The following is a 19,806-nucleotide window of genomic DNA, read 5'->3' on the forward strand; positions in this document are numbered from 1 at the left end:
TCAGCAGGAGGAGGCACTGATCTTCTCTGACACCTCCAGGTCAGACTTGGCCACTAGGAAGCGCAGACGGCCCCCTCCCAGGCGGATCAGGTCCACGGCGCTGCACAGAACACAGAGGAGGGGGTAGAAGAAGAACAGACTTTATTTGCCATTTGCCACAAATACGGGACCGCCATGATGGAGGGGAAAAAAAAGACCAAAGGAGGGGGGGGGGGGTCCAGTTATATGGGGATCAGCAGAGACAAAGTATCTTTGCATCTTTACGTATTAAACGATTTAAATATCTCAAAAACTACAAAACATTTCAAAGTATAAAGTTCAATTATTTGTGTCCACAGTAAGATGAATTATAAAAAGTGTGAATGGAGTTTCTAGGTGAAAGTGTTTTTTTTAGGTCCCAAAATCTTCCATCGACCTCCATTATAAATCTCAAAACTTTTAAAGGAGTACAATGCTAAAACTATGAAACATTCTACAAAAGTCTTCTAAATCCTAACAGTTTTCTGAAAAAGTATGTTGCTATATCAGTGGTGCTCAAACTTTTTCATGTCAAGGACCCCCAAAATGATGTATTTGGCCGCGGACCCCCATCTCAAAATATGTTGTTCCAGGGGACCCACAGAAGCAAAGATTTGAGTTAAAATGGTCGCTTTAAAAATATATATATATTCAAAGATTTGCACACATTTTCACTATTTTTCAAAAATAGCAGATCTACAAGCTCATAGCACGGCACTCAGTGTCGAGCTATGAGCTTGTAGATCTGCAATTTTTGAAGAGCTAAAGAATAAAAAATGGTTTAAGTGGTTTCACAGATGTGTTCCCGGTCTTAATGGGTTAACACAATTAGCACTTTCTGTGTAATTTCAATGTTAGGTGTCAACATGGATTCAATATTTCTGCCTAACCATATTTCAACATTGATTCGCTCATATTTTGCTATCTGGGGAGTGTGTTGTCTAACCTCAATGTGTCGTCATGGCATCAGGCGCAAAAAAATCAGCGACATGTATGGGCACAAAAGGGGGGCATGCCCATACAAATACTGACAGACACAGAGATCTCCGTGACAATGGGATGACACTGTCTAGCCAGGGACTGATCAGTCCAACCTATTGATTAACTAAAAGTCCGATAGCCATGGAGACAGGATGGGGAAGTGGGGGGGGGGGTTACCACTGACAACACCATTTTGGTTGTCAATATCTTTATCACCCAACACTGCCATCACAAAACACTGCCTCTATAATGACCGTATTCATATTCATCATTACCCCTATGATCATGATTATCATCATCATCTCCATTAGGGGGGCTGTGTCTGTCAGACAGAAAGCAATTTGAGCTGCCAACGCCTTTCTGGTAAAGACGTGCTGGGTGGAGCGTTCCTCATCCAAGTTCCTGTTCCTGCTGTTCTACATACTGCCAACCAGGTGAAGAAATCACAGACTGAGGCTTTAACCTTAAGGCTTTAACCTTAAACACATTGCTAGTTTGACCACTTCAAATGCTCTGATCGTAAAAAATATTAAAAGAAATGCCGATCTACAAGCGCGATGCATTGAGAGCTTGTAAATCGGCTATTTTCGCTGCGCAACATGCTTCCATAGAAGACATGATGGCTTCTATGGAATCCAAATGACTGGAATCATTGACTGAGAACCTTTATTTTTTTTTACTTTTTATGCCTTTATTATTGATAGGACAGTAGGCTGACAGGAGATGAGGAGAGAGAGAGATGGGGGGTGACACACAGAAAAGGCCGTCGGGATCGGGACTCGAACCCGCGACGTGCTGTCAGGCTACATTGTAGCCGAGGTGCCTGAACCGCTACGCCAGCGGTCCAGGCCTCGACTTTAATCCATTAATCCATGGAGACATCTTGCTCAGTGCATGTTGTAGCAGTCTGTCTGGACATGATATTCAAAGCACTCTGTCTGTGGACAACGTATCCACGCCCCCCCCTGTATCCATGTCACCTGCCTCCCTTACCTCTGGTAGTCGGCTCCGATCAGGCTGGTGCCGTTGACCGCCAGGATGCGGTCTCCGATCCTCAGGCGACCGTCCGAGGCAGCCGGCCCGTCGGGGATCAGAGTCCGGATGTAGATGCCGGGAGCGTTGAGTGGGGTGTGCTGCAAGGGGCACAAATGTTAGGTTGTGTGTGCGTGTGCGTGTGCGTGCGTGGTCAGTCAACTTGCTTAAATATAAAGGTGAAATTATCAATAAAACACCTTATCAACTTAGTTGGGCATGATCTTTCATTAGAACTATGTAGTCATTGAAAGAAATGGATCACCAAAGCTCTGAATATTATTATTATAATTATTATTTGGGGAATAATGTCAGTCAAGTCAACTAACTGAACAGTCAAGGTTCAGTCCTTCTTGAGGCTCAGAATGTGCCTTCTGTATGGTCTTATTTATTATTGCATATATATACATATACTTGTACAGTACAGCAAACACGTACACTTACAGCAAGTGTCTTGTCCTTGTACCTTGCTTCCTTTTCTTTCATTTTTTTCTCTACATTTTGTCTTTGTTTTGTAAAAGGGTAGGCGTAATAAGCTATGGCTTCAGCCTATACCTTTTTGATCGGAAATGTGGTTATCTTTTCTAATTTTTTTGGGGGTATTACCTATTTTAATGTTGTTACCACAAAATTGACTGAAATAAACTAAACTAAACTAAACTCACATGCACACACGTGCGTGTATGAGAGTGTGCGTGCGTGCGTGCGTGCGTGCGTGCGTGCGTGCGTGCGTGCGTGCGTGCGTGCGTGCGTGCGTGCGTGCGTGCGTGCGTGCGTGCGTGCGTGCGTTATCCACTCACCAGGCCGTCTATGAGTCCCATGCCCAGTCCATAGGGTCCCTTGTCCAGTTCCACTACAAACACCACACATAAGTCATCAGGGAGGGGAGGGGCGCCAGGGGAGGGGACAGGGAAAGGAAAGTCACACCCACCACTAACACACCCTGCAGAGGGACACACACACACACACACACACACACACACACACACACACACACAAACACACACCCACACCAACACACAAACACAGGGTCTCGCTATAGGGTCGGACAAATGCACAACACCTACAGGATGTCGCTGTACCCTAAAGGCAGTGGTGGAAAGTAACTAAGTACATGTACTCAAGTACTGTACTTAAGTACAATTTTGAAGTACTACTTTACTGTATTTCCAATTTTCAATGACTTTACTTCTACTCCACTACATCTCAGAACACGTCGTGATGCGACGTGTTGTGAGCTTGTAGATCTGCTATTTTCATTTGTATACATATTGAACTTGTGAAATGGGACATTCTGCAAAATAAGTACTTTTACTTTTGGTACTTTAAGTATATTTTGATGCCAATACGTTTGTACTTTTTCTCAAGTAAATTTCAAATACCAGACTTTTACTTTACTGAGTATTTCTAGATTGTGGTATTGATACTTTTACTTAAGTAAAAAAATTCAGTACTTTTTCCGCCACTGCCTAAAAGTAGGGTAAGTGATATTTTTTGGTTAAAACAAAAAGGGTTTTGTTAAAAGGTTAAAGCACTATATTATGGTAGTAATCATTGCTATAGAGTGTTTGTTCAGTAACAGGAGTCTCCCCGTCTCTCCAGCTCTTTAATAAACAGAAAAAACATTCTCAGGTGGGTTGCAAAATGTCAGCCAATCAGGAGAGAGTACCCATTTATCAGCTTCATTTTTATAGTGTTCCAGTTCACATTTTGTCAGCTCTTTTCTTTGTGTCATAACTTCCAATTTCACTTGTTTATAATCTTTATCCTGGCTGACTTCTCTATCCTGATTGGATAAAATTGGTATCCCGACCTGAAAATGCATTTTCTGTTTATTAAAGAGCTGGAGAGACATGGAGACTCCTGTTACTGAATAAACACTCTATAGCAATGAGTACTATCAGAATATAGAGCTATTTAACACTTATTTTAACCAAAGAAAATCACTTACCATACCTTTAATTAATTATTATAATTTTGTTTTTAAAGATGCAATATGGAGATACTAGGTTTCTGCCTGACAGCGATATGATTAATGAATCACAAGGACATGTGGAGACAGAGCTACAGACAGACAGAACCAACAAACACTTTTCACGTTAACCAAACCATACCATACCGCCTTAACACATTCAATCCGGGAATGCATCATGTGTCATTTTAGATTTATTTGGCTATTCAAAAATAGCAGCTATACAAGCTACGATCTTGTAGGTCTACTATTTTTGAGAAATCATGAAACTAAATAAGCGAACATTTGTAAAAATAAAAATAAAAAGTTCCACGGACCCCCAGAAGATAAGCTTTGAGTTACAAATGTTCGCTTTAAAAATATATATATTCAAAGATTTGCACACATTTTCACGATTTTTCTAAAATAGCAGATCTACAAGCTCATAGCGCGGAACTCAGTGCCGCGCAATGAGCTTGTATATCTGCTATTTTTCAATAGCCAAAGATGCGTTCCCAGAGGGGTTAAAGTGCTCAACACATTTTGTAGAACAAATAAGCATTATCGTCTCTGTCGGGTGGAAACCTCAATATGTCCAAAACTGTTACTTTTCAGGATTCAAATTCAAAAACAGCAAAAGTCTGCCGATCTACAAGCTCAAAAACCTTTTTGTGACTTAATTTACAAAAAAACATTAAAAATATGGAGATGAGAGGTTTCTGCCGACAGCAAGGATATCAGAAAACAAAGCCAAATATAAATACCCAGTGAAGACAAGACTATGGGTGTAAATGTCTGTAACGTCATACATATCTCTGACGTAGGACTCCATCATATGGAAAAGGTTTCCCATCCGAAACGTTTAGTTTTTTACTGAAGCTAAATATTTCAAAAACTATAACGTGTACTCAATACTGATAATGGATTCAAAGTAAAAAGGTAAGACGTACCAGAACTATACTACGTCCTGTAACATCAAGGATATCAAATCAGTAGTGACATTTTGGTAATTTGGTCAAATAAATGATCAAATAAGACTATTTTTTTAATGTTTTTATTCTGATTTGAACATTTGTTTTGTGAAATGTTCAGGACCCAGTCTAACCAGCAGGTGTCACTACACTACATCTCAAAGCACAGAACACATTCTGTTCACATCCGGTCATATCAACACTGTCAGGAACAAACCTGGCATCTATTTATATTTCCTCTTTTTATGTGTTCCCTCCCCCCATAAATGAATGCACAATTTTATGCTTTGCGATATGACACATTGTGAGCTTGTAGATAAAAATGTATACATTTATAAAAATGTAACCAATGAAAAGTAACTGACTAAAGCGACTTTACAGAAAAAAAAACAAGCACAAAGTCGCATATCGTCTCTGTCGGGTGGAAACCTCGTATGTCCAAAAAAAGGATTCAAATTCAAAAGTAGCAAAAGTAGCAGATCCGAAATCTCGAAATGCGGCGCAAAGCCACGCGTTTTGAGCCTCGTCTGAATTCACATAACTTAATATTAGTATGCCAAATTACGTTCTAGTTATGTCCAAAGTGAAAAAAAGATTTTTAACCCCAACCCCATTTTGTCACTAACCCATGTAAAGGTATACGTATATTGTCTCTGTCTCTCATATGTCCAAAACTGTTACTTTTCAGGATAAAAAAAATAAATAGCAAAAGTAGCATTTCCAGAAGTTCAAAATGCGCCGTGTTTCGAGCTTGTAGATCTGCTACTTTTGATGCTTTTGTGTGACCGCTGTCGTATCATGTAGGGCGTTACTTTAAGAATAAAACACAAAAAGTGAAATTATGGAGATTAAGAGGTTTCTGCCCGACAACAGGAACATAATAAGCGGACATGGTGACTCTTCTCACCTTCCAGGCCGTTGCTGATCAGTCCGTTGGTCTTCTTCACCTCCGCCAGAGTCCTGCCGCCGCAGCCGTTCATCTGTGGGGCGTGGCCTAAGACGGGCACGCCCCCATCGGGGTACAGGGGGGTGTTTGGGGGCGTCAGGAGGCAGGAGGAGGGGTCGGGGGGGTTGTTGTTGTTGTTGGCCTGTTGTTGTCGGGGGTGGTGGTGCTGGTGGATCACGCATGTTCCGTTCCTCCTGAGGCTGCTGCTGTGGGACGTCTGACCAGGAGGGGGTCTGTCCCACTCCCTCCCTCCTCTGTCGTCCCCGGCGGGGGGCTCAGGGACCACTGCCTCGTCCCCATGGTGGTCCCCCGCCACGGAGCGAGGACTGCTGTGACTGGGGGGCAGCAGCTCCCTCTGGGGTGGGTGGATGAATGGATGGGTGGGTGGATGGATGATAGGGTGGGTGGATGGATGGTAGGGTAAGGTAGCAGGGGAAGCGACCACGTCAAGTCAATCAAAACTTTTCATGGAAAACATGTGAAGGCCAACACATTCCTCACAGATAGCCGTCAGTTATTGCCAACTCTGTAATTTTTTCTCGCTAACCTGGTAGCAGAGCCTGGCTAGTAATCGCAACCTCCCATAATCAAATACCACTGGGGGATTGACTTTTTTTTCTTTCTCTCCGCATAGTTTTGTGAGGTTAGGGTTAGGGTTAGGATTAAGGTTAGGTTTAGGCATATTTTTGTGAGGTTAGGGTTAGGATTAGGTTTGGGCATGGTTTTGTCAACATACAACGTCGCCATGGCGTCCTGTCATGTCAAAACTTGATGTTTCAGGGCTACTGATAGAGCGGCAAGATGTGACGCCTTGGGAGTGATTACGGGTTGTGAAGGCACATATATATTAAGGACAGCAGAGTTGTGTGTGCACACATTTTAGACCAAAACACATCTACAGATATTATTACTACAATGAAGTGCACAGTCACTCTAACCCTTCAGATATTCTGCATAGATAACACAGCACCCATGCATTTGTGTGTGTGTGTGTGTGTGTGTGTGTGTGTGTGTGTGTGTGTGTGTGTGTGTGTGTGTGTGTGTGTGTGTGTGTGTGTGTGTGTGTGTGTGTGTGTGTGTGCGTGCGTGCGTGTGTGTGTGCGTGCGTGCGTGCGTGCGTGCGCGCGCGCGCGTGCGTGCGTGTGTGTGCTGTATGAGGAAGGTGCCGGTAAAACCAGGGATTACACTCCAGTCGTCCATTCCCCACTAATTGGCCAGCCTAAAGACTAATCAGATTAAACGTGATTTAACCATGTCTAGGTTTCTGCACGTGTGTGTGTGTGTGTGTGTGTGTGTGTGTGTGTGTGTGTGTGTGTGTGTGTGTGTGTGTGTGTGTGTGTGTGTGTGTGTGTGTGTGTGTGTGTGTGTGTGTGTGTGTGTGTGTGTTGGCTGCAGTTCTTTTATCTGTGGGATTATGAGGAACTGCACAAGGACCACAGCTGCTGGGGCACATGACCTAGATTAGGTGTGTTTTTGTGTGTGCGTCCGAGTGTACGTGCGTGCATGTGTGTGCGTGCAGTGATGGAACGTAACTAAATACATTTACTCTAGTACTGTACTTAAGTACAGGCAATTGCCCTCAGTGCCCTCAATTACCTCATACCTGTCTAACTACTCTTCTCCAGAGTGAGTGACACCCACAGCTACAACACTAGAGGGACCGACCATGATCTGGTACCACCAACATTTAGAACAAACATGGGAAAGTTCTCATTCTACTGCTCTGCCCCCAAAATGTGGAATGTCCTGACACCATTCATTAAAGGATGTGAATCACTGGTTTCTTTAAAAATTGGCCTGAAAAAAAAACATCTATCAGGAGACCATAAGGGGAGGTAAATGTAATTGCCTATCTCTTTTGTACATATAGTGTTTTGTATTTGTTGATTACATGTATTATTGTTTAAAAAATGTGCCCCCTGGTCAGCCGGGGTGCCTGATGGAGGGGAAAGGAACTGGTTGGAATAATGTGTTCCTTCCACGCGCTACGTCCTACCGGGGAAACTCCCCCCCTGTCATCCTGATACAAGGGGCCTGCTCACTCCTCATGCATTGAAGGAGGCATGAGCTAATTTCTGGTCTTATATTGTACCACGAGCTGTTTACATTTCTAACTAATAAAGTATTCAATCAATCAATCAATCAATCAGTCCAAAAAATACGTGGGTATAAAATCGGAGTACTTCATCCACCACTGCACGTGCATGCATGAGTGTGCGTGTGTGCGTGCGTGCGTGTGTGCGTGCGTGCGTGCGTGCGTGCGTGCGTGCGTGCGTGCGTGCGTGCGTGCGTGCGTGCGTGCGTGCGTGCGTGCGTGCGTGCGTGCGTGCGTGCGTGCGTGCGTGCGTGCGTGCGTGCGTGCGTGCGTGCGTGTGTTCCTCTTTCTCTGTGTCACAGCATTAGGGCGGGGCTGACCTGTTGCAGAACGTCCGGCTGCTGCCAGTCTCCAGCGGTGTTGGTCCCGTTAGAGTGCGTGTGCACGGTGGTGGTGGCGTGCTGTGTGTGTGTGTGTGTGTGTGCGTGCGTCTTGGCCCTCAGCCCCCACAGGTAGTGCCTCACGTAGAGCAGCTGTCTGTAGATGCTGTCCTCCACACACTCACTGTCCAGGTCCACCCTGAAGCCCCCGCTGGGGAGCACGATGGGGGGGTGGTTCTCAAAGCTCTCCAACAGGTCCACTGAACACACACACACACACACACACAGGTTGTTATTACTATACTGTACTTGTGAGGATGTCAACATTTTAAGACAGCAATTTTATGAATGAATTAAAATGTACGATGAATTTAATTTAATTCGCAAAAACCCTAACAGCCTAAAGCTGAAAAATTGCCCATCTTTTCCTATTGGTAAGTGTCTAAAAGTCTTTTTTCAACCATAAAACAGTCGTTTTTTTTTCCAGGGAAATGGTCCTCACAATGTCTAACCCTGTTTCCATTCTGGTTCATTGTACTCAATTCATCAGTAATGCATAATAATACATATACAATACAATACAAATATCTAGTTGCGCATGTGAATATCATCACACACCAAAACAAGCTGAAGACTGGTCGTACTTCGATGCACGACACCCCTAACCCCTACCCCCACAGTAACCTCTAAATGCCTAATCCTAACCCTGACCCCCCCAACCTGGATATTTTCCTAATCGTAAGCCTTTTTGAACCTTCTATTGCGAGGACCAGGAAAACTGTGCTCACACACACACACACACACACACACACACACACACACACACACACACACACACACACACACACACACACACACACACACACACACACACACACACACACACACACACACACACACACACACACACACACACACACACGGAAGCTCCTGAATATCAGAGAAGGGTTCCCCTTGCCTCATCATCTCTCAGGTATCCCCGCTCGTCTCTAAGGTCCTTCATTATTCATTACGGTCTTTGAAAATGACAGTAAAGCTTCTCCAACATGAAAGTAAACACGTTAACATGGTTGGCGAGATCACATACAAATAACACAGCCTGCCTGACGTATACGTACACTTGTTCATGCATGCTTGCTTCCCTATAAAGGGGAGACTTTATTAAAGCTAAACCCACGGTGTAATTACTGCTAATGTTTTTAATTTGACAGTGTCACTCAGCACAGCAGCACGTGTGACACTGTGATCCAATCATGAACTGAAACTTAATCCTAAAAGATACAGGATAACAGGATATAATCTCTCTTTAGAGCAGTGGTATCCCAAACTCTTTAGCTCGAGACCCAAAAAGAGAAATGTGACGTCTCCCCAGGACCCAAACTAGTGAAAATAGCCTATCTACAAGCTCACAACGTGTCGCGACGCAACTCTTTGTGAGCTTGTAGATCTGCTACTTTTTTTAATTAATAGAATTTCTTTTCTTTTCTCTTTTTTATACATGAAAATCAATGCCTAAATGAAAATCTCTTGAAAAATGTTTGACATTTCTTTTTAATAGTTTTCTTTACTTTTTTTACTTTTTGAAAATCTTTAAAAATATATATAATTTAAAAAATGCAGTATTCATGTTTGGGGAACAGACGCACACGCACACACGCACACACGCACACACACACACACACACACACACACACACACACACACACACACACACACACACACACACACACACACACACACACGTCACCAATTCTCTCTGTCTCTCTCCTTCATTGTGGCACACACACACACACACACACACACACACACACACACACACACACACACACACACACACACACACACACACACACACACACACACACACACACACACACACACACACATCTTCATAATTCTGTCTGGCACACACCTGTCCTGTATATATAGGCTTCGTCCTCACTGCTGGGCTGCCAAATGGGGACAGGGCCTATCTCTGCAGTGAGCTGGTACTGGCTGAGCAGTCTGTGGAGCTGGACAGGTTTCAGACTGGGATGTTCACTGGTCAGCACCCTCCAACTCAGCTGCAACACACACACACACACACACACACACACACACACACACACACACACACACACACACGCACACACACACACACACACACACACATACTTATGAGAATCAAATGACGGATACAAAGAGAACAGATTTTTTTTTAAACAAATTATGTGGGTTTAAAAGCCCTATATGACAGATGGCCATCATGGCCCTTTGTCGGGCATCTATGCGAACACAATTGGCCCGTGTCCGGGGGAGGGAGGCCGGGCGGGGAGGGTGATATTGGTCATTGCACGTACTCCTGCAGGCTGGGGTGGCACCTGTCAGCAGGGAGTGTTTAAACGACTAAATTGGGGAGAAAAGGGGGGTAAAAATATATATATTTTTAAAAGAAAAAATAATATGGAGATAAGAGGTTTCTGCCCGACAGCATCGATATATAGCTAAAATCTAAAATGACACAGATATTTTCCCCGTTTTAATGGGTTAAACTGACGACAACAGCAACGAGCTAGCTACAGCTCAATGTCCAGTAATGACAGAGAAAGAACTACACTGGGAGAAATTACCTTGTGGGCTTCCGTCTCCCTGACCCTTTCCTTTTAGCTCAGTGATTCTCTAACCGTTTAACTTCAAGGACCCACCATGACTCTCAAGAGTTACAGACCCGGCGAGGCACGGCGACTCGCTCGTTTGAGCGGTGCCTCTCGTGGCTCAAGTCCGCTTCAGACTGCGCGCCTCCGTCGGGGCTGTCCGAAAACATGCGCTCCCACACCCCGCTCATCCTAGGGAAACAATATTTGCTCCCTGGACCACCACTACATGAGAGCATTTGGATGAAATCTATCTGGCGTAGCGGTCAGGGGCCTGTTCCTCGAAAGGTGAATTAAATAAGCCTGGCCTTAAGCCAAATCCAGGCTTGACAAAGTCGGGTCCGAAAAGCCTCGTTTATTCCGTTCCTCGAACGCCAAGCCAGGCTGAAAAGGAGCGACTTTGTCGAGCTAGGCTATGTCAAGCCAGGCTGTGTCCAGCCAGGATAATGAAGCCAGGCTGAATGGGCGGCGATTCGCCGCCGACGTATTTCTATAAAAGACCATGAACTCGAGCGCAGATTCCTTGAACTTGACCAATCACGGAGTCCAAAACCAGAGCAGCGTTCGTCTCTGTGGCTGAATAGCAGCACTGCAGCAGCTCATGAAATCATACAAGGAAGTTAAATGTATTTAAGCAAGAAAGGAAACGCGACCGCAATAAATAGATCCAGGGAGAAAGCGTGGCAAAGTATTGCAAGCACACACAGTGTGTGTGTGTGTGTGTGTGTGTGTGTGTGTGTGTGTGTGTGTGTGTGTGTGTGTTTGAGACGGACGGGCAACGGGACGAACGGGACGGGACGGGGGGGGGGGGTGGGGGGGGTGTACTGCGACGGGGGCCACAACGGGACAGGACGGGACGGGACGGGGGACGGGACGGGGGGGTTGACCGCGACAGGGGGCCGTGACGGGATGAGCGGGGGGGACGGGACGAGACACGCAATAAATAACCCCACATTTGCAAGACCACTTTGGTAGAGGTTTGGGTTGTGTAGTTACCTTGCCATCATGATGTAACTCCAAAGGTGGACAAGAAATAAAAAATAATTTCTCCATTGACTAGAAATCAGAAGGAGCGAGTGCATTCTCCGGCAGCGGCAACAGCCGCGGAACTTCCGCGGAACTGCCGGTGGAGGAGCGGCAGCTCCCGGCAGTGACTGCCGGCGGTGGAGCGGCAGCTGCCGGCGGAGCAGCGGAACTGCCGCGGAAACTGCCGGTGGAGGAGCGGCAGTCGCGGAACTGCCGGTGGAGGAGCGGCAGTCAACTTCTTTTTTCCGCCGATAAAGTATAGTTTTGGACCATGACGGAGGCGCGCCGAATCAGCAGACCTTGAGGCCAAGGAGTCGCGCCCGAGCGCCTCCAGGCGCGAGTGCCCGCGACGACCGGCCGATGGTCTGCTATTCGACTAAGCGCCGTCCGAGTTATGTACCGATAGGCACAGAATCGTAAATAATATTGGTGGGGACTGCGTTACACAAACGCAGCACACGGCGCCGCCGGCAGCTCCGCGGAGCTGCCTCGGCAGCAGCCGCTGCCGGAAAATGCACTCGCTGTCCCTCCTAGAAATTGATAATTTAAAATATGCTCCTCATTGACTTACAAAGAGGCTCCTTTAAACCCGTAACTAATAATTTATATATATATATATATATATATATATATATATATATATATATAATATATATATGTGTATGTATGTGTCAGACATTTTTTATAATATAAATTTTTTTTTCTAATATATTATCAAACATCTAACAACAAGATGAACTATAGTGTTAACTATAACAGAGTGACAATTACATATCACATGAGTCATTGTGAAACAATTATGATTATGATTCATGGTCACACACTATTTCAGTAATATAATTAATTTGATTATATCTTATTGTATTTATTTCCTTTTATTTGAATGCAGGGTCATTAAAATGAGTCCATATACAAACACATGTTTTGAATTAACTGTGGAAAAACTTGAAGAACAAGGCACTGGATTAAGTAAGCTTGGCTGTTAGCCTGCCCCTGACCAGGCTAACTTCACAGCTAAATTGCCATGGTAACTAAGCTAGGCTTGCTTCAATTCTCTTTTGTGGAATCGGATAAGGCTAAACTTAGCCAGGGTGAACTGGCTAAACTAATCTTCAAGATAATTCAGCTTTTGTGGAACCGATTCAGCTCTAATCCTGGCTAAATTAAGCCAGGATAGGTGGTAAAGCCAGGCTTTAGCTCTAATTCACCTTTTGAGGAACAGGCCCCAGGGCACCTTGGCTCCAATGTAGCCTGACAGCGCATCGCAGGTTCAAGTCCCACTCCTGACGATCTTTGCTGCATCTCTCTCCCCGTTTCCTGTCTGTCTCTACTGTAATCTATAAATAAAGGCCAAAAGGCCCCCAAGAATATATTAAAAAAAAAAAAAGAGATTTGTCTATTGAGAGTCACAGGAGAAGAACAGCGATGGTGGGATTAATTTGCCGAACGGCAGCTTATGTGATGGATTCCTGAGATCAGTGTCTTTTCACCAGGGCTTCAATCGGGAAGGGGAGCCCTATTCCAAAGAGGTGGGAGGGTAATCTAATATAAAGTATATAAACACGGCATGTTTCAGGGGGGCTATTTGCAGCCTGGAATCCAGACTGGGTGCCCACTGGTGCCCGTCCCGCCCCTTGGAGATACGATCAGTACCAGACTGAGAAGCGAAGTGAGAAAAAGAGAAAGAAAAACGCCGAACGGAGCAAATCAGTCCCAGGCTAGGCTATTTGGGTCATTTAGAAATGGAATCATGTGGATTTCAGGATCCCCATGGGACTGGCCTGCATGGCTCCGTTCTGGATCTGGGACGTCATCATCTATGATGTCAGTTGTCTATGACGTATGACTCCAAATATGGGCGATGTTTCAACCCAACCAGAGCCCCACTGACTTCCATTATAACATTTATTATAAGTTAAAGTTAAGTTACTTATCGGTCCAGCGGTTTGCGAGATTAGCTCCAGTCACACACACACATACAAACAATATTTCTCTCTGTATTCATATTTTCTGTCATAGAGCTTCAGTAACTTTCTTTTGTAACCTTGTTAACTGTAAGTAGTGGAGTGGTATTACCCTAGGTGGGGTTGGTGAAAGGGCCTCTCTGTGTGGAGTTTGCATGTTCTCCCCGTGTTCCCTAGGGTAGGTACCCTCACAAAAACATGCAGTAATCCGGGTCACTATACTGCCTCCCCCTGGCCAGCCGGGGCGCCTGATGGAGGGGAAGGGAACTGGTTGGAATAACGTGTTCCTTCCACGCGCTACGTCCAACCAGGGAAACTCTCCCCTGTCAGGTGATAAGAAGGTCAGTTGGCTCTCATGCATTGAAGGAGGCATGAGCTCGGCCCTGGCCTCCCTAGGTTGGCAGAGGGAAGGCAGTGCCCAGGATTACATAGACAATTGGCACTGGGTGTAAAAAATGGGGTTACGAAATCGTGGGATAAAAATGTAAGAAAAAAAAAAGTAGTGGATTGGTATTTAGAGTAGAGTATCAGTAACTTTCAGTTTAGTTACACTCCAGGTAGGACTATGTGTCTGGGGGACAACATTCCTGGTCCTAATAACCCACTTTCTGACACACTTTGTTGGCTTTCATAATCATAGTGATGCTGTAGACATAAATTCTCAACTTTCTCAACAACACCCTGCAGCTCTATGCTGGTCCCAGTTTCACTTGGAGGACATAATGGATGTGGAGGAACATGCTATTCCTCCCTAGCTCTACACTCCACTGAACAGGCTGAAAATAGGCAGATCTACAAGCTCACAACGCATTGCACATATTAATTTGGGGTCCTTGAAAAGGAAAAAAGCTCAAATAAGCAACTACACTTTAGAAACAAGCCCAAAAACAACCGCAACCCACAACAACCAATATTTACAAGCGACTTTACAGAAAGAAAACAAGCCCAAAGTAGTCGCTTATAATGAGCAGACATGGCAACACTGGCCCTGACCAGTCGCTATAGTCCAAGACGGAAATAGCAAGACATGCCATCTCCGGTTTACTTCCCGTATCTGTGTGAAGTAGGCGGACGCCTTTTAAGGAGACAGGACGCAGGTCGGAGTCTATTCATTTCAATGGGAGAGTGAACGTGAACACAGCTTATGAACCATTCTTTAGCTCCATGGTCACTGAACTGAATATTGGACCAGATCGTCACAAGACACACAATATTCCGAACATTTTGAAACTAAAATGGCTTTTTTTCCAGAGAGACAAATCAGGAGAAAATCAACTTTATTATCGACATTTCTCTGTCCCAGCAACACACTCTCGCGGGATCTAGCACCAGTAAACATTGGACGTTTGCAAGATTTGCCGTCAGACGCCCACTTAGGAGACCATTTGTAGGATTTGTGTAGGATGTCGTCGCCTCTAGTGGCTCCAATTGGGATGGTGTATCTTCATAAATTAACAATCGTTGCTATAGTGCAGCGAGTCAGGTGTGCACGTACTGTATGTGTGTGTGTGTGTGCATCATGCACGTGGTACAGTACCTGTGTGAGCTGCTGTGGGGGCGTGGCCAGTAGACACACAGCGCTGTTGAACTTGCTGAAGAACTTGTCGGCCAGATGACCCAGACCTGACCTGCTGGCCCACTCCATCACCATCCTCACACAGGCCTGGATCTGCAGCACCTTGGAGCGCTGGTACCAGCCCCGTGAGGGCCCTGCAAACACACACACACACACACACACACACACACATGCACACACACAGACAGAAACAAACGCACTTTCTTCAGCGTCATGTATAAAGAGAAACTTGTTACAGAAATAGAATCATCTGCAAACTAATTTAACACCCAGACAAACCCAGACAGACAGAGAGAGACACACACACACACACACACACACACACACACACACACACACACACACACACACACACACACACACACACACACACACACACACACACACACACACTTTCACAGGATGGTAATATGAGCAATTGATCAGGGCTGGCACCAAGTGTTACTGTGTGAGTGAGCTTAAATATTTCATCACAGTAACACACTGCAGTGGAATTCTGTTGTGTGTGTGTGTGTGTGTGTGTGTGTGTGTGTGTGTGTGTGTGTGTGTGTGTGTGTGTGTGTGTGTGTGTGTGTGTGTGTGTGCGTGCGCGTGTGCGTGTGTGTGTGTGTGTGAGTGCGTGCATGCGTGAGTAAGAAAGAGAGGAGAGAGAAAGAGAGAAAAGGGAGAACAAGAGGAATAAAGTGTGTGCGTGTGTGTGTGTGTGTGTGTGTGTGTGTGTGTGTGTGTGTGTGTGTGTGTGTGTGTGTGTGTGTGGGTGTGTTCTACAGCAATAGAGGCATAAATTTTTAATGAAGTTGATATTGAAGTCAATTCTCGCACCCCAACAGAATGCTAATACATCTCTGCAGAGAGAGAGAGAGAGAGAGAGAGAGAGAGAGAGAGAGAGAGAGAGAGAGAGAGAGAGAGAGAGAGAGAGAGAGAGAGAGAGAGACAGAGAGAGAGAGAGAGAGAGAGAGAGAGAGAGAGAGAGAGAGAGAGAGAGAGAGAGAGACAGAGAGAGAGAGAGAGAGACAGAGAGAGAGAGAGAGAGACACAGAGAGAGTATTTCTCTCTGCAGGCCATGCCAGCATGAGGTGTCTGATCTACACATCTGTCCCAGCAGTGTCCTCACCGCCTCACATCAAACAAACCAAACACAAGTCAGCGTGGTGAGATAAGAGAGAACGGATTCAAGCTAAACAAACTGTCACGACTGAAAAACCTTGTATGGCCTCAATGTGCCATTTGTGAAACAGTGTGAAAGGAGCCCCCCCACACACACACACACTATAGCGCTGTTTCTTAAGCCATTGGTTATCAAAGTGGGCTCCGGGGACTCCCAGGGGTCCTTGGAGGGGGTTCCAGGGGGTCCCCAGCAAAATGTGTTAATATAGCATCACAATCATTTTAACCACTTTAACCTTTTTATACTTTGGCTATTCAAAAATAACAGATATACAAGCTCATAGTGCGGCACCGAGTGCTTGTAGATCTGCTATTTTTGAAAAATCTTAATTTTTTTGCAAATCTTTGAATATATATATTTTTTTTAAGCGAACATTTGTAACTCAAATCTTTGCTTCTGGGGGTCCCTGGAACAAAATATTTTGACATGGGGGTCCGCGGCCAAATACATATCCATTTTGGGGGTCCTTGACATGAAAAAGTTTGAGAACCACTGTTCTAAACAATTAATATGTAAAATGATGATTTTTTTAGTAATATTGTTCCTGCTGTTCTACGTACTGCCAACCAGGTGAAGAAAATCACAGATTGAGGCTTTAACCGTTGCTTTTATGAAATGAGGGTTTTCTTTTCTTTATTTTTAGATAAGATATTTTTTGGGGGGCTTAACCCATTAACACATTGAATGCCAATCGCGTAGATCTACGCGAACCTATTTAAAGCCGCAGCGTGCCAGTCGCGTAGATCTACGCGAACCGCCGATTCCCATGTTAATCGCCCAAGGTGCACTTTCCGAATTTTTTTGATCCATTTCCGTTTCCGGTTTTCGGTCGGAAACGGAATTATTCGGGTTCCGGTTTTTTCGATCGTATCCGCTTCCTGTCTGGGATCCTGTTTAAAACTCGATTTTCTCGGTTTGTTGTTTTTCTCCTCGCTGATCACTGTTTAGCGTGTATCGGCTGTAGCTTCAAGATGGCGGCTCGCATTTGGAAACTGTTTTCGCTGGACGTTTCTCACGGATCCGCTGTGTGTTTAGAACCAAATGAACGCGCACTTTTAACTTATTTAGCGAGGTCTGTGGCGACATGATAAAAACAAAAAAACAACAATAAAACGCTGGCACTGGTGAGTACATTATGAGATTAAACTCTGGCATGGAATGTGTTAAGACCGGGGACGCATCTGTGTCATTTTAAGATTTATTTGGCTATTCAAAAATAGCAGATATACAAGCTCATAGCGCAGCACCGAGTGCCGCGCTATGAGAAAAAATTAAGACAGCGTTAATCCATGCAAAGAGCGCTGTGAATTCTGTACCCGTTTCATCAGCCTGTGTTTGAACCACTTTAAACCTGCATGGTGTCCCTAATTTGATTTGAGGGGGGTTCCAAATGACCCCTTATGGGTGTGTAACTCTGAGAGTGTACTATACAGGTTCATTTGGTTCCATTTGTACACTCTGGGAGTTGTGGGGGTCCTTGAAATTAAAAAGTTTAGAACCACTGCTACACTAAATGGAACAGAGTCTTCATTAGGATCATTGGCAACACCTGTGAAGGAAGTAAGGAAGAGGCCCTTCTTTCCAATATGGCTGCTGTGCATAGAGCAGTGGTTCTCAAACTTTTTCATGTCAAGGACCCCCAACTTGACACTTATTAGCCCGCGGACCCCCATTTGAAAATATATGCCAGGGACCTGAAAGATTTTTACGGCTCTAGCAGTGATTCTCAACCATTTTAATTTCAAGGACCCCAGTTTAAGCCACGGACCCCCATTTAATGGCATTTCTATCTCTGGGACCCCCAATTTATGTCGTAAAATCAATGTTAATTTAACTCTAAAGGTCATTACACACCGGCGATTATGCGAATAAACGCAAAATTCGGACTCGATCCGAATAAATAAAAGACACTTTTTCGCTTCGCTTTTTCGCTTTGTGGAAGCTTGCATTCACTTTATAAGGTTTAAAAAAAAAAACGTATTATTCGCATGAAAAAAATCGTCCCCGGTGTGAAAGGGCCTTAAGAGTGTACAAATGGAAGGTTCCATTTGTACACTCTCTGAGTTACAGACCCATAAGGGTCCATTTGGTTCCTAACTATCCATCATTTAGCTGGGGACCCCCTGGAACTCACTCAAGGACCCCTGTGGGTCCCCGGATCCCACTTTGAGAACCAATGGCATAGAGCCCATTTTTTTCCCCAACAGAGGAACTATTGACGGTGGAACTCCTGGCTGTCAGGTGAACAGAAGCAGCTGCTGTCTCCCTGTGTACCAGACTCAGAGGATATGTCTCTACAGTCTAGAGACATATCCTCTGAGTCTGGAACACAGTGCAGAGTTTGCACCCTATACAGCAGACAGTCACAGTGGGTGACTGGCAGCAACAGGGACCATAAAGTACACAAGAGGAGGAATTTGGAAACAACGAAAGTGGGGAGAAGATCTCTGTCGCTATACATTAACAACTCCTACAGGTTGGTCGGGAGGTTCTGTTGAGCAATTATTGTTTAAATTCTTTGCCTGCCGCCGACGAGATTTCTCGTCAGATTCTGCTAAGGCGCAGCCTGACACTGCATGACGAGTTTGACGAGATTTGTGGTTTTCCACCAGATGGCGCTGTTCGCTAACCTATGAATGATTCCTTGCCTGTCAGAAAAGGATAGACCCGGAAACAGCTTGTTTACTTCCTGTTTATTCGTTGTGGAAAAATGGCTTTATCTCCGTTCCTGTTGCTTTATGGCAAAAACAAGCCATTCAATCTAAGTTCATAACGTGTCACATCGCATTATAAACTTGAAGATCGGCTATTTTCACTAGTTTGGGTCCCGGGGAGACATTAAAATGTATCTTTTGGGTCTTGAGCTAAACCGTTTGGGAACCAGTGCTCTAGCCTACCTGCTCATGTTCTGCTTGACAAAATGCTTCACGCTTATACTGTCAGTGTTATGTTGTTAGAAAACAGTGTTCAGAGTGCTAGGTGAAAATGCACACACACACACACACACACACACACACACACACACACACACACACACACACACACACACACACACACACACACACACACACACACACACACACACACACACACACACACACACACACACACACACACACACAGGA

General features: G+C 44.8%; 1 protein-coding gene across 1 annotated transcript in view; it reads right to left on the reverse strand.

Moving 5' to 3' along the window:
* The window catches only part of radil (Ras association and DIL domains), a gene marked incomplete at both ends in the record, with an annotated part of 43,029 nt that continues 23,223 nt past the window's right edge, over positions 1 to 19,806 (reverse strand). The window contains 7 exons of the mRNA XM_080445807.1: positions 1 to 100; positions 1,993 to 2,132; positions 2,832 to 2,974; positions 5,861 to 6,254; positions 8,327 to 8,574; positions 10,227 to 10,377; positions 15,475 to 15,647. Coding sequence (XP_080301933.1) covers positions 1 to 100; positions 1,993 to 2,132; positions 2,832 to 2,974; positions 5,861 to 6,254; positions 8,327 to 8,574; positions 10,227 to 10,377; positions 15,475 to 15,647 — 1,349 coding nt within the window. The remainder of the gene's footprint in view (positions 101 to 1,992; positions 2,133 to 2,831; positions 2,975 to 5,860; positions 6,255 to 8,326; positions 8,575 to 10,226; positions 10,378 to 15,474; positions 15,648 to 19,806) is intronic.

The sequence above is a fragment of the Gymnoscopelus braueri genome (genome assembly GCF_963280865.1).
Source record: "Gymnoscopelus braueri genome assembly, chromosome: 2".
Lineage (NCBI taxonomy): Eukaryota > Metazoa > Chordata > Actinopteri > Myctophiformes > Myctophidae > Gymnoscopelus > Gymnoscopelus braueri.